The sequence below is a fragment of the Stenella coeruleoalba genome (genome assembly GCF_951394435.1).
Source record: "Stenella coeruleoalba genome assembly, chromosome: 21".
NCBI lineage: Eukaryota > Metazoa > Chordata > Mammalia > Artiodactyla > Delphinidae > Stenella > Stenella coeruleoalba.
The window spans coordinates 26,741,109-26,754,448 of NC_137167.1; the positions used below are offsets into that span (position 1 = coordinate 26,741,109).

Below are 13,340 nucleotides of genomic sequence, written 5' to 3' on the forward strand. Positions count from 1 at the left end.
TATATAAATCAGTGCATACAAGTTTAACAGGGGATTATTTAGGAAAACTGGAGTGCTTCTGCTGGATTCTTATTTTTTAAAATTTCTTCCCACAACGTCAATACTTTGAGGGGAAAAAAAAAGAAAAGAGAACAAAATCCCAGGCTACAGGAGGAAAGCAGGTGTATACCACACTTAGGGAGCTGCAATGAGTGTGTACATAGAACTGAATATTTTACTTGATAGAGACGTTTTCATTTCATGACATCAGACGTAACAGAATAAGGCAAACCTGAAAAATGAGTGGAATGATAGACTACATGAGGCTGAGCGAGAACCAGAGCAGAGATTCAAGGGGGTCATCACTGGAGGAAGACGGGAATGCGCGGGGGCCGCCAGGGAGGGGGCAGGGCCCTGGAATCTGCGTCTGCAGGGCTCTTGCTCTGTCCAGGGCCGGCCCTGCCCCTCAGACGCAGCCGCAGTGACCGTGTGCGCCTCCCTCAGGACTCACAAAGGCAAAGCTGAGTTACCGTCAGAGGCAGCAAAGCAGCCTGCACGCCACTGCGCTGACAGTTTAGAGAAAACACTTCATTCTTCCTAACAAAAACCTCTCACACTAGAATTCAGGGTTTTCCCTGTGCACCTGCCCAGTTGCCTGAAGTCACGGGTGGCTACTAGTACTGCTGCTTCCACCGGCTTGTATTTGTTTAGTGTTTTCAAAAATAAACACCCTGGGACTTCCCTGGTGGCGCAGGGGTTAAGAATCCGCCTGCCAATGCCAGGGACATGTATTCGATCCCTGGTCCGGGAAGATGCCACATGCCACGGAGCAACTAAGCCCGTGAGCCACAACTACTGAGCCTGCACTCTAGAGCCCACGAGCCACAACTACTGAACCTGTGTGCCACAACTACTGAAGCCTGCGTGCCTAGAGCCCGTGCTCCACAACAAGACCAGCCACCGCAATGAGAAGCCCGTGCACCGCAACGAAGAGCAGCCCCCGCTCGCCACAACTAGAGAAAGCCCGCGTGCAGCAACAAAGACCCAATGCAGACAAAAATAAATAAATAAATTTATAAAAATAAATAAATTAATTAAAAAAACACCCTTTTCACATTGTCTATATAAATGTATATATAATTTTACACTGAGTGACCCTCACAACAATACAGGGAGAGAGGGCATGGGCAGTCCTGTTACTTGTATTTCATGGAGCAGCCAGTAAGCTGGGCCCCCCCCACGGTTAGAACCCCGACCTGTGCATCTCTGAGGCTGCCATTTCCTCCACAGCTTGACAACCGCACTTATTCTGTACATGACTAAAACAACTGGCACCAATGAAATCAGTGAGAACTCTGGGCACACCAATATGTAAGTAATGACAATTTTTAAAGAATGTTTTAAAATACCGGTCCATCTGGAAAATGTAGCAAAAGAAAGCGTTTTGCTTACATAAATGTTATAAACCAGTACTTGTGACAGTTGTAACTGAATCAATCGCAGGGTCCAGTGTAGTGAAATTAAATGTTCTCCATAACAAGCAGGTTTAGCTGAGTCGACAGACTGCTCCGTCTGCCAGTTTACCTCATATTCCTAACTTTTTAAAACAGAAATATAGATTATCTTCTATCACCTTAAAAAAAACACAACAACTCTAATGGAATAATTTTCTTCTATTTCAAAAAATTCAAGAGAAGATGTGCGGACGACCATTCCCAAGTCGCATGGTTAACAGAACTAAGGGCTGACTCGGGTGACGACGCAGTTTTGTATTAAAAATCCCTAAATACTCCTCCGCAGATCAGACCTACTGAAAGCACAGACAAGAAAGTTTCTGTGCAGAAAGGATGCAGTTTCTCTATCTTGTGAATGTTTCAAAGACAACACAGAATATTTCACATTTTACTTGAGAGAGGTTGGCTTTTCATTTTACCGTGAGTGATCCTGATTTATTAGTCATCCTGTCAGTAGCGAACCAGACAGGCTAACGGTTGTTTTGTATAAGATATTCAGACAATGACAGCATTGCCACCATAAATAAAGCCCTTTGGCCTCCCTCTCATAAATTACAGATACTGCTCATAAATCTCTGTGATATTCTAATCAGCCCCAAGATGCAGGGATGCAACTGTCTTTTCTTTGTAATGCAGCTATTCCCCCATCACACTCAATGTGGGTAAGTGCTTTTTATTACCAAGTTTAGTTCAAGCACATTTAATTAGATTGATAAAATTATGATCCGACGCCATTGGAGTAAAATGATTCAGCCAGCCTCAGAGCTACTTGCATTCACAACCTAGTGCAGCTTTCAGTGTGTCATTAATGTCTGCATCACTGGCTGGGGAAGGGCACAGCTAGTCTTAGTTCTGGTGCATGGGAAGCGGAAGAACAAGCTGCTTTGGCTTCGGTAAATAAGGAGCATAAAGTGGGGAAACCCAGGGCACCGTGCTGACTTCAATGCATTCCATGCCGTCTAACTTCAACAAACATTCCCTGTGAGGAAATGCTTCCACAAGGGCTGGGTTGAGATCCTGGAATTCTTAAAGGTAAACATTCTTTTTAAATGAATGTTTTTACCTCAGAGCTTAGCCAAATGATTAGCATGATTAGCTATGAGTTATTTAGAATAAGAGTAGGTAGACGGATAGAGTTTTGAAGTAAACTTCTAGGGTGTAACTTACAGGCTCACCTGAGAGACATCAGCATTTCAGAGGCACAGGCTTAAAAAGTCAGGAGACTTTAGAACTCCTGGTTCCTTCTCCTCCAAGACTCTTGCCTGAACCTAGACTCTCATAACACTTATCTTCCCAGCATCCTGGGATTGCCAGACTTCTGCTTATTCTTGTGATGACTACCTTTTCCACTTGTGAAGTTTCCAAGCCCTTATGAGATCGGACATATTTTTCTGCCCTGGGCTCCTTGTCATTTTGCTTCTGGGGTCAGACAATAAATATACACTATCAGAGTCAGATCACGGGACACTGAAATAGCGAACGAAGCCTAAACACCAGCGGTGAAACCTCATTTCAACAAGACCCATATTGAAGTAACCTCATCCACTTAGTGATACTAAGTGGCAAATACTGTTCAGAATTTTTTCGCAAATTCTATAATCTAGGTTCCATAAGAAATCTATTTCTAAAATTACATAATATGGCTCATTTTATAATTACACAAAATGAGTCTAAACAAAGCCCTGGAAAGGATGGAAACAGTACTTCCAATCCGAGTGTCTGTGTGTCTGTAGAAAGAGAATGAGAGAGGGAATCCCACAATGAGCTTGCCTTTCTGACTTGGGGGCGTTTTCGGAACTAACTTCACTGCAAGTAGCTTTAGTTCATTACGTCTTCGTTCAAACTAGTAATAAATGGTCTTCCAAGGGGCCTTAAAGAGGAGGGGCCTCCACGCAGCTCTTGTCCCCAGAGGCCATGGCCCTGCACTGAGCGGCTGTCAGGTGCTTGGCAGAAGAATAAACAAGGAAAAGAGGGAGAGAAAGTTAAATAACGTCAGACCGCGTCACAGAGAGTCTCACTCACTCATTCATTCTTTCAGTCACAAATCTTTATAAAGTTCCACCATGAACCAAAGTTACGCCCACCCTTGAGCAGCTTCTGTTTGTTAGCGATGAAACGTGGAGAGGGATAACTCATGCAGTCCTGTGCTTAGCGGCCACAGAGAACCTCAGTACCACAAACCCTGTATCTACCGTTCTTCGAGTGTTCTGTTCAAACTTTACTTTCTCATATTTATCGGGGAGCCAAGGGGAGCCCTCAGTTCACAATTCTAACTAAAATACAGAAAGCTGGACGAACTCGTGTTCAATCTTTGGAAGTGAAATAAAAGAGATGGGAAGATTATATAGTTGGCCCTGAAAATAATGAACCAAAAACACATCTGAAATGACAGACTCTGGGTCCTTTAAATAGCTTAACTCCCCCAAAGCACTACAATCCCCAAAGACGTCAAAAGTTTGCACAATTGTGATCTACAGCCTTAAAACACTTTGTCCCCACAGGACGTACGACAGTGAGGTTTGTCACCATCTGATGCTCCCAGAAAGCGGGAGCAGCACAAGCTCGCCCTGCAGTGATGCCTCGGACGGCCAGGAGGTGGACCCGGTCGGCGCTCACCAAGCCACTCACCGCTTCGTGGGGGTCGTGCGGCACCCGGAATCCATGAACACCTGACCCTGAGGTGCTCCGTTCCCCCGGCACAGGGGCAGATCTCAGCAGGCTGCGGACAGGGTTGGATGGCGCGGAGGGGCACTTCCCCCTGGGTCACCCGCCCGTCTTGCCGGCTGAGGAATTAAACCACCCTTTGGTCTAGGCTGTGTTTTCATAGCTGATCGCAGCCTTGGAAGACAGAGGTAAGTGTCTCACATCTCACACTTATTTTTGAGCTTTACTATATACTTTCAGAAATGCATCTGTAGTTTGCACGATGACTATGCATTTAGATCGGGGTGGCCTGGCCTTCCTTCATCAGCTTTGCTAACATCTTAACTGAAATCTCTTGTCAATGCACAGTATAGGCAAGAAGGACCCTTAACAGCAGCTGCACGTGCAGGACACAGTGGTCAAGCGCCACGGGGCCGGCGGCAGAGGGCCTGACTCTGCCATGGGCCTCCCTGCAGCCCTGGGTGGTCACTCACGCCTCTGGTCAGTAGCTCCTACCTACGGGATGGCAATAGTAACAGTGCTTCGAGTTTGTTACAGGGACTCAAAGATGGAACCCATGTGAAACGCTCTGCACAGTGCCTGGCACAGAGAGAAACTCAACAATGCTGGTGCATAATTGGTCTCATAACGCTGTGGTTTAACAATATGATTTATGATTAAATGACTCTGGTCCAGGTGTTAAATGCAAAGAATAACCTGAACTATACCATGAAAATAGAAATAGTTAATAAAGAAACATAAGTACTGTAAGGCCATTTTTTGAGGGACTAAGGGGATAAATATATATCCCCAACATTTTTATAATATTATAATACAAACACACATATATGCAAGCACATATAAAAATATGTATGTGTATAATTTACTTATGTATGTATGCGCATGTACATGTGTATTATATATGATTATATGTATAAATATATTACATGTAGATGAGTACAGACATACATATGTGTAAATAGACAGATAATTTATGTGTAATCTTAGATGTTCTATGATCGGGCTATTTACAGGCTATATAAAGCTATTTCATATTATTTTAACTTGCTCCTTCTTTCCTGAAATGTATACACATTGCAGTTAATCACTTAAAAGTACTCATGGAGCGCAGGGCATAGTAGGTCCTTAATAAATTATTAACGACAAACTTGCTTCTCTAATAGCTTTCGCTGCAAAAGAAAAAGGCCTCTGCATATTGGGATTTCAGTTTGATTTTGTTTGTTGTTGGAAGGTGATCTTAATGGTTTTGTTTTCTCCTGAATGCAGAGGACGTGATCCATATCTACTCATCATTTGTCCAACTAGTAGACATGGGACATTTGTACCAATAACTCTCCCTTGCTTTATTACGGCTCTATTATGGCTCATATCTTCAATGATCCAAATCCAGTCTCAGTAAATAATTAAAATGAAAAGAAATGAGGCTCACACATCTGCCTTGGAGATTTGTATGACTGTGGACCGTATTCAGACTGAAACAGTTATTTATTACAACCTTCATTTTAGTAAACCCGAGGGTGAAATGAGCTCAGTTTATTTACCATTTCCATTTACTACTTATCAAAGCTGAAGTGTTTCTTATCTCTCGAGGTTCAGTGTACTGATCTACATATTATTCAGTTGGTAAAGAAACTTATGAAACTGTCATACCAACATAGGAATTGGCCTTTTGGAAATATACATCTCAGAAGTTAATAGTAACCAAATTTTTTGACTCAGAGGTAAAGTTTTACGCTTACTCGGCTCAATTTCTTTAATTTAAATTAAGTGAAAAAAACAACTCCCCCTCAAAAAATTAAATGGATTTTTCCAGCCTTTGAACACCAGGGAAGTTTAATGAACTGTCCATTTCTTCCTTTTATAAAGTCTAATAAACAATGGGGAAAATATTTGAAAGTTTGAGATGATACTCAGAAAATTTAAGGTCGATTTCTCATTTTATTAGAAATGTTATATTTTCCTGTCCTACTGAACAGGTAGCAGTCAGTATCAAAAAAGGTTTTAAAATGCAAATTGATTTTTCCCATTTAACTGAATCATTTAACTGAACATACTATGTATTTCTCAGCCTGGGAACCTCATTTGTATGTAAAAAGCAATTGTGTTATTTAATTTTTTTCACTATAACTTTAAAGCTGTTGTACATCTAGATGTGCATTTAAAACAGAAAAAAATCAAATCTATGTATAAATTAAGCCACCTTACGTGCTATAATATTATGCTTTATGTAAACATGAAGTAGTTCTCTTAATTGATGTAATATTTGCCTTTGAACTGCCAAAGGCCTCTCATTCCTGATTTCTCCAGAAAATTTTAGACATAAATATACGTTGTCTTTGAAATCATTTGGTTCTGCTACGATCCTCAAACAAAAGGCGACTCCCTCCCCGACCATCAGCTACTGAATACTTTTTGGAATGAATTACATGCTAGATTAAAGACGCACCTTTTTTTTTCTGTCTCTGGTCTCGGTTTTATAACATATAAGACAAATCATGAGAGAAATCAATTCCAAGAGGCAGAACAGCACAGAGATCAGGAACAGGGCTCTCTGCTCGGGTTTCCTGGAGCCAAATCCTGACTTGGCGACTCTGTCTGTGAGTCTGGCCACCTTAACCCATCTCCTCCTGGTTTGCATCTAAGTGACGTGATACCAAAACTGCATTCCTCATAAGGATTAAATGGGTTAATTTGTGTAAGGCTTTGGGAATCCAGCCTGGAAGATACAGGGGTCCAAGACTAGTCTTACATGAGCTACCATCCATGTGGTGTGAGCACCTAAACGTCTAATAGTCATCAGACTCATCCACCAGCTGGGTCACGTTCCCAGGCGGACTCTCCATAATATCTGCCTTTTGGAGAAGTGAGTTCACAATAAAGAGTTTGCGAATTTTATCTTAATCACCATGAGAACTCTTGGGAGGATTTAGGCAGCGAAGTGTCATGTTGTGATTTTCATATGCTTAAAGATGAGTCGGCTGCTGTGAGAGGAGATTGTGGGGGTCATTTCATGGGTGTGGGTGGAGGTGACTTGGCGTGCATGGAAGTGACCTGAGTGGGCAGATGTGCTTCCTGGGTGGAGGTGATGGGACTCGATGTAATGAATGTGGGACGGGAGGAGGAGAGGCAGTGAGGAGGGGCTGAGGGAGTGTCCAGACTGCTGTCCTGAGCTCCATCCCCCCCTGCATGTGGGTAGCCCAGAGCATCCTCAGACGCACGGCCTGGCTTCTGCTCCTGTTCTCTCTTCTGTGTCCTCTTTTGCTGCAATCTCTGGGCGCTTCTCAGGACTGTGGGGACTCTCGTATACTCTCTCCTTACACTAACCCCACTTACCATGAGATCTATTTAATCCTGAAACTACCTCTTTGTGGCCAGTGGAACGCACAGCCTTGGCTCACCACAGCGCAGCGCATCCCTAGGCAGGTCCTGGCAACGTCACAACCACTGTGCTTTCGTGACGCCCAAAGCATCAGTACCGAGCCAAACACTCACCGCACAGCTTCACCGGTGGCAGCAGGGGACCTCCAGCAGGGCCCTTCGACTATAACCAAACACTTCTCCAGACGCTTTTATGACATGACCAATCAAATGTATTTGGTTGCAAATTGTGAATTTTGTGTGTCTCAGTTACTTACTTTGTATTAAGTCAGTAAGATGAAGAAAACAATACCTTCTCCAGAGGACTACTGTTATCATTGAATGATGTAACACAGACAAATGTTTAGAGTTACCGTTCAGAAAGGTGGTTCTGATTATCGCTATCATCCCACCAGAACAAGCTCAGTCTCTGTGGCAGCGCCGTCTCCTCCATAAAGACTGACCCGGGGCTTCCCTGTTGGCACAGTGGTTGAGAGTCCACTTGCCGATGCAGGGGACACGGGTTCGTGCCCCGGTCCGGGAAGATCCCACATGCCGCGGAGCGGCTGGGCCCGTGAGCCATGGCCGCTGAGCCTGCGCGTCCAGAGCCTGTGCTCCGCAACGGGAGAGGCCACAGCAGTGAGAGGCCCGCGTACCGCAAAAAAAAAAAAAAAAAAACTGACCCCAGTCCAGGCACACTCGTTACTTCCTCTGTGTCTGTCACCTCTCCCCACAGTGTTTACATCAGGCCATCTGTCTAAGGCCCCGTGCAGATGAGCAGGCGGATGTCCTGGCAGAGCAGGGATGAGTTAGGGCGTGTGCAGGCCTCCCCCTAAGAGCAACTCCCTGGTTGCCCTGTGCCCAGAGGAGAGCCCTCACACACTTTACTGGTGGAATCCAAGACACGTTGTCTGCTTCCCTCTCTCTGAAATTCTGCTTCTCTCTTTCTCTACCCTCAAATCAGGACTTAAAAAGCTATGCTGTGCTTCTTTTTTCTCACAATTGTCATGTAGTTAACTCTTGTGTTGAATTTCTATGACGCCAATCCACTTATTGGCCACTGTAAACCACCTGCTTTGGAATTCTGGAGACCAGCCTCCAGATGGCAAATAAACATATGAAAAGATGTTCCACATCAAATGTCACTAGGGAAATGCAAACTAAAACAAGGAGACACCACTACACACCTATTAGAAGGGCCAAAACCCAGAGCACTGACAACAGCAAATGCTGGTGAGGGTGCGGAGCAACGGGAACTCTCATCACTGCTGGTGGGGATGCAGGATGGTGCAGCCACTGGTGGGGATGCAGGATGGTGCAGCCACTTTGGGAAGTCAGTTTGGCAGCTTCTCACAAAACTAAACATACTCTTATCATATAATCCAGCAACCGTGCTCCTTGGTATTTACCCAAAGGATTTGAAAACTTATGTCCACAAAAACCTATACACGGATGTTTATAGCAGCTTTATTCATAATTGCCAAAACTTAGAAGCAACCAAGATGTCACTCAGCAAGTAAATGGATACAAACGGTAGTTCATCTGACAATGGAATATTATTCAGCTAAAAAGAAATGAGCTATCAGGCCATGAAAAGCCATGACAAAACCTTAAATGCATATTACTAAGTGAAAGAAGCCAATCCGAAAAGGCTATTGTGTGATTCTAACTATATGACAGTCTGGAAAAGGCAAAACTATAGAGACAGTAAAAAGATTAGTGGTTGCCAGGAGTTGAGGGGTAGGGATTGTCTCAACAGTGCCTTACTGACTCTCAGGAATGCAATAATTATTTGCAAAAAAGAAAAAAACAGGTTAAAATGACGGCAAGGAAAATAAAACGTATGGAGGAAAGTCGATTATTTTTTGTAAACATTTATATGTTCATACCTAAAATGTTCAAATAATTTTAACATGACCAAAACACTATACACAAAAACGTCAATATATTAATATTATAATAGAAGCGCATGAGATCTATTTTGCAAATATCTTAAGAGCAAAAATATTGTATATGTAGAAATACTATGTAGTTTTCAATTTTTAGAAACTAAGCAGTTAGATTATTTCCAATTTGAGGCAGTTTTGTAGAGCAGCAATGAAACTCTTGGTATAAATTGTGTGTGTGGGCATGTACACGTGTGCGTGTGCGTGTGTGTGTGTCAACTTTCGTTCTTTTTGGCTTTGTGTTATGGACTTGATTATTATTTTTTAAGACGAGTCTGAGAATGAACCCAAACTTTTGACCCTTTTAAGAATATTATTACATACTGTAAATAGCATTCCAGAAAACCTACCCCACTTCACAAATCAGTGATATATTTATTGAGCATCAGTGTGTTATGCAGAACGGGTGATAAAAAAATAGACTGGGCGTTGCCTTGAACCTCACGGAACTTACAGTGAGATGGGAGATGCAGAGGAAGCTCGTGTTGAATTACGTCTTAAGGTTTTGTGTAGAGTGCTTCATTTCTCCATATCCTCTTGACTGCATCCCTCCAAAGTGAAAACGGCAGCACAGTCAGGATGTGCTGTGTAAATTTCATGGTCTAGGTGCTGATGGAACCAACATGATTCCATATGACTCACCTTCAAGACTGCAGAGCTTATGGTAAATGGTCAGAGTGGCTGATATGGAATAAACTGGCGTTAACATGACCACACTGCCAGAGACGAGCCCTCACACGCTGTGGGAGAGGACCTCGCACTTTGGAGCCTAGAGTTCTCACCAGCGCGTTCTGTTCCTCTTTAGATCTGCAAAGTCGGGCATGAGCGTTAGAACACTTACCTTTACACGTTGGGGGCTTCCCCCTGTTACTCCACAATCCATCTTCTTGACACACAGCTGTAGCCTGTTGACCGGCGTCCAGCTTAAAGCCCTCGTTACACTCATAGGTCACTTTACTATCCAACGTGAACTCATTCCCCGTGAATGAGCCGTTTCCTGGGGACTCCGGGATTCCACAGGACACAGCTGAAAAGAAATGAAGGAAGCACAGGGTTATTCTGACAGATTATGAAATTTTCCTCTTTTCTTTTTCTATTTTTCATCTCAAAGATGTATAAAAACTGTTAGATATTTGCATTTCTCACGTGTGTCATAAGTATGCACATTTCCAAAGTTGTAAGGGTCTTAAGAGTGAATGGGAAACAATGGAAAATGGGTCAAAATACAGTATCTTTAAATTTATTATTCTAGAAGGTATGTCTGACAGCTCTCACGCAGTTTAATCACATGGACACGCCTTATCATATGGCCGTGGTCAAGAGAACAGTGTGATGCGTTCTACTTTATTTAATACTAGAAAGAAAGCATAGAATAATATCTCTACCATCACAAATGTATCACCATATTGATCCCTTGGTTTCGAGACTTCATAGGAATCAGAGTAAAGAACGGCCCACCTCAGGTCTCAAAACCCTCCCCCAGCTTAAGTCTTCCCGCCCACCAACTCGCCAAAGACTCATTTTCCTTAAAGCACCAGGAAATTCTGTTAAACGGCAAATATTACCTTAGCTAAGAGCATCAAAGCATCTATTGCCATAAAATGTATTAGTTATAAACTATCTGTCAGAAAACAGGTCTGCGGAACTAAGGAATTAAGGGGAGATCTTAGAACAGAAGGCTCAGTCCTACAGAGATACGCAGGCTAGCTTTTACGTGAAAAGGTCAGGCAAGAAAGGGGTGTGAATGAAAAAGGAATTTTTAAAAACTAGTAAGATGGAGGGAGAGGTCAATATGAGCACTTCCTTCTTAAATTTGCTAGCTCTGATCCAGACTTATCTGCTACGAGATAAACAAACAAACAAAAACAATTCTCAAGTTAAATAAGTTACGGTAAGGAACACAGAGTAATGCAAGGGGATAAGAAGGAATTCCCAACAACACACCCAATTCAGGCGCTCTTGTCAAAGGGAAGCTCTGCAATCACTAAATTAAGGATCTTCTTTTACTCAATCAAAACCTAAGATATTATGGATTTTAAGTCATCATGGGTTTTAAATTTAGATTATTTAAAGATTTTCCCACAGATTACAATGAGAATATACACACAGTATGATAAAGCTGGAAGGATTGGTTGAAAGAGTTTACATAAAAATACAATTTACAGGTAAGGAAGAGAAAGATAAAATGACTTGCCTGGGTTAGCACAGCTACCTTGTTTAAAACCTGCGGCCGGGGACTTCCCTGGTGGTGCAGTGGTTAAGAACCTGCCTGCCAATGCAGGGGAAATGGGTTTAAGCCCTGGTCCAGGAAGATCCCACATGCCGTGGAGCAACTAAGCCCATGCGCCACAACTACTGGGCCTGCGCTCTAGAGCCCGTGAGCCACAACTACTGAGCCTATGCTCTAGAGCCCACGAGCCACAACTACTGAGCCTGCACACCTAGAGCCCGTGCTCCGCCACAAGAGAAGCCACCATAATGAGAAGCCGGTGCACTGCAACGAAGAGTAGCCCCCGCTCGCCGCAACTAGAGAAAGCCCGAGTGCAGCAAAGAAGACCCAATGCAGCCAAAAATAGATAAGTAAATAAATTTATAAAAAACAACAACAACAAGAAAAAGTAACACGTAGGGCTGGAGAACGGACCTGATTCCCAAGTGAGACCACCATCTGCTCTACAGGAGCCCAGGCCACCTGTGGTTCAGTGTCAGTGTTTTGGTTGTTGTCTTTGTTATTTTTTCTTTATCAAAATCTTCAATGAATGCAATGGGAAATTATCAGAGGAGTAGAAGAAAATGTAGTGCTGATAAAAATCAAACTTCTGGGAAAAGCCAAGCTCTAAAATTTCTCTTGTGCTTAAATTTATGATCAGCTATTTCAACCACCTGAAATATACAGTGTGTGTGTGTGTGTGTGAGAGAGAGAGAGAGAGAGAGAGAGAGAGAGAGAGAGAGAAGCATAATAAAAATTTGCAAATGGAAAACAAAAAAACATAGACATATGGACATCATTTTGGACAAAGTACTGAAAATAATTGAATTATAACCTTTGGCTTTCCAAAGCCGTTGCTTTGCCAAGGCAATGTATCAGTGTGAAGGCTGCTAAGTATTTTGCAAAATATTCAGCTCAAATTACTGAATGTAATAAATGTCCTTTACGATCAAGATCTCAGAGTATTGCCTGCCAATGTCTTGTCTCCTCACCATTTTCTCTGCGATTTCGCTCTAATAATCATTTGTTCATTCTCGCAAACCTTAATTTCTCTGCCACTCACTGAAGCGCGCCCAGCGTCCTGCTTCCTTACAATTCTCATCTGGGGAGAACACCGAATGAAATGACATTTCTCTGGCAGGTTAAATGGGAAAGATGACATCCATTCTACAAGCACACAGGAAACCCTACCTTGAAAGGATTCAGACCCAGGAGGCCAAAACAGAACAGCTTTATAACTACTTCTGTTAAATCTGGAAGCTTATTGCACAAGTGAACCCTGATTCCCAGGACTTAAGAAGGTCCCACTTCATGTTGTCTATCAACAACTGGGAATCTTTTTTGGCCTCGAGCTGTAGGTTTTAGACCCTAGAGTGTCCTAACATCAGGCTATGTGGCACAGCTCAAAACAGAGGTTGGCACTCTATTAAAAATGGAATTCTTACACTTCTGATTCAATGAAGAATAGACGGAACAATTCTCATAGACTTATAAATTCAGGCTTATGGGATAACGGCAGTTTTCTGCTAAAATCCAGTATTCATTCATCTATTCATTCATCCAGAAATTCCGCATGATAACTATTACATGGCAGATATTCCTTAGATAACTTTTTAACGTCAGTTAGTTAAATGTATACAACTTTCAAGACCTGGAGAATTTTCTTACTTT

The 13,340-nt window shown here is 42.7% G+C and overlaps 1 protein-coding gene across 1 annotated transcript in view; it reads right to left on the reverse strand.

Moving 5' to 3' along the window:
- CSMD1 (CUB and Sushi multiple domains 1) overlaps positions 1-13,340 on the reverse strand; it is a gene marked incomplete at its 3' end in the record, with an annotated part of 609,346 nt that overhangs the window by 63,457 nt on the left and 532,549 nt on the right. Inside the window, exon 46 of the mRNA XM_079909493.1 lies at positions 10,302-10,487. Coding sequence (XP_079765619.1) covers positions 10,302-10,487 — 186 coding nt within the window. The remainder of the gene's footprint in view (positions 1-10,301; positions 10,488-13,340) is intronic.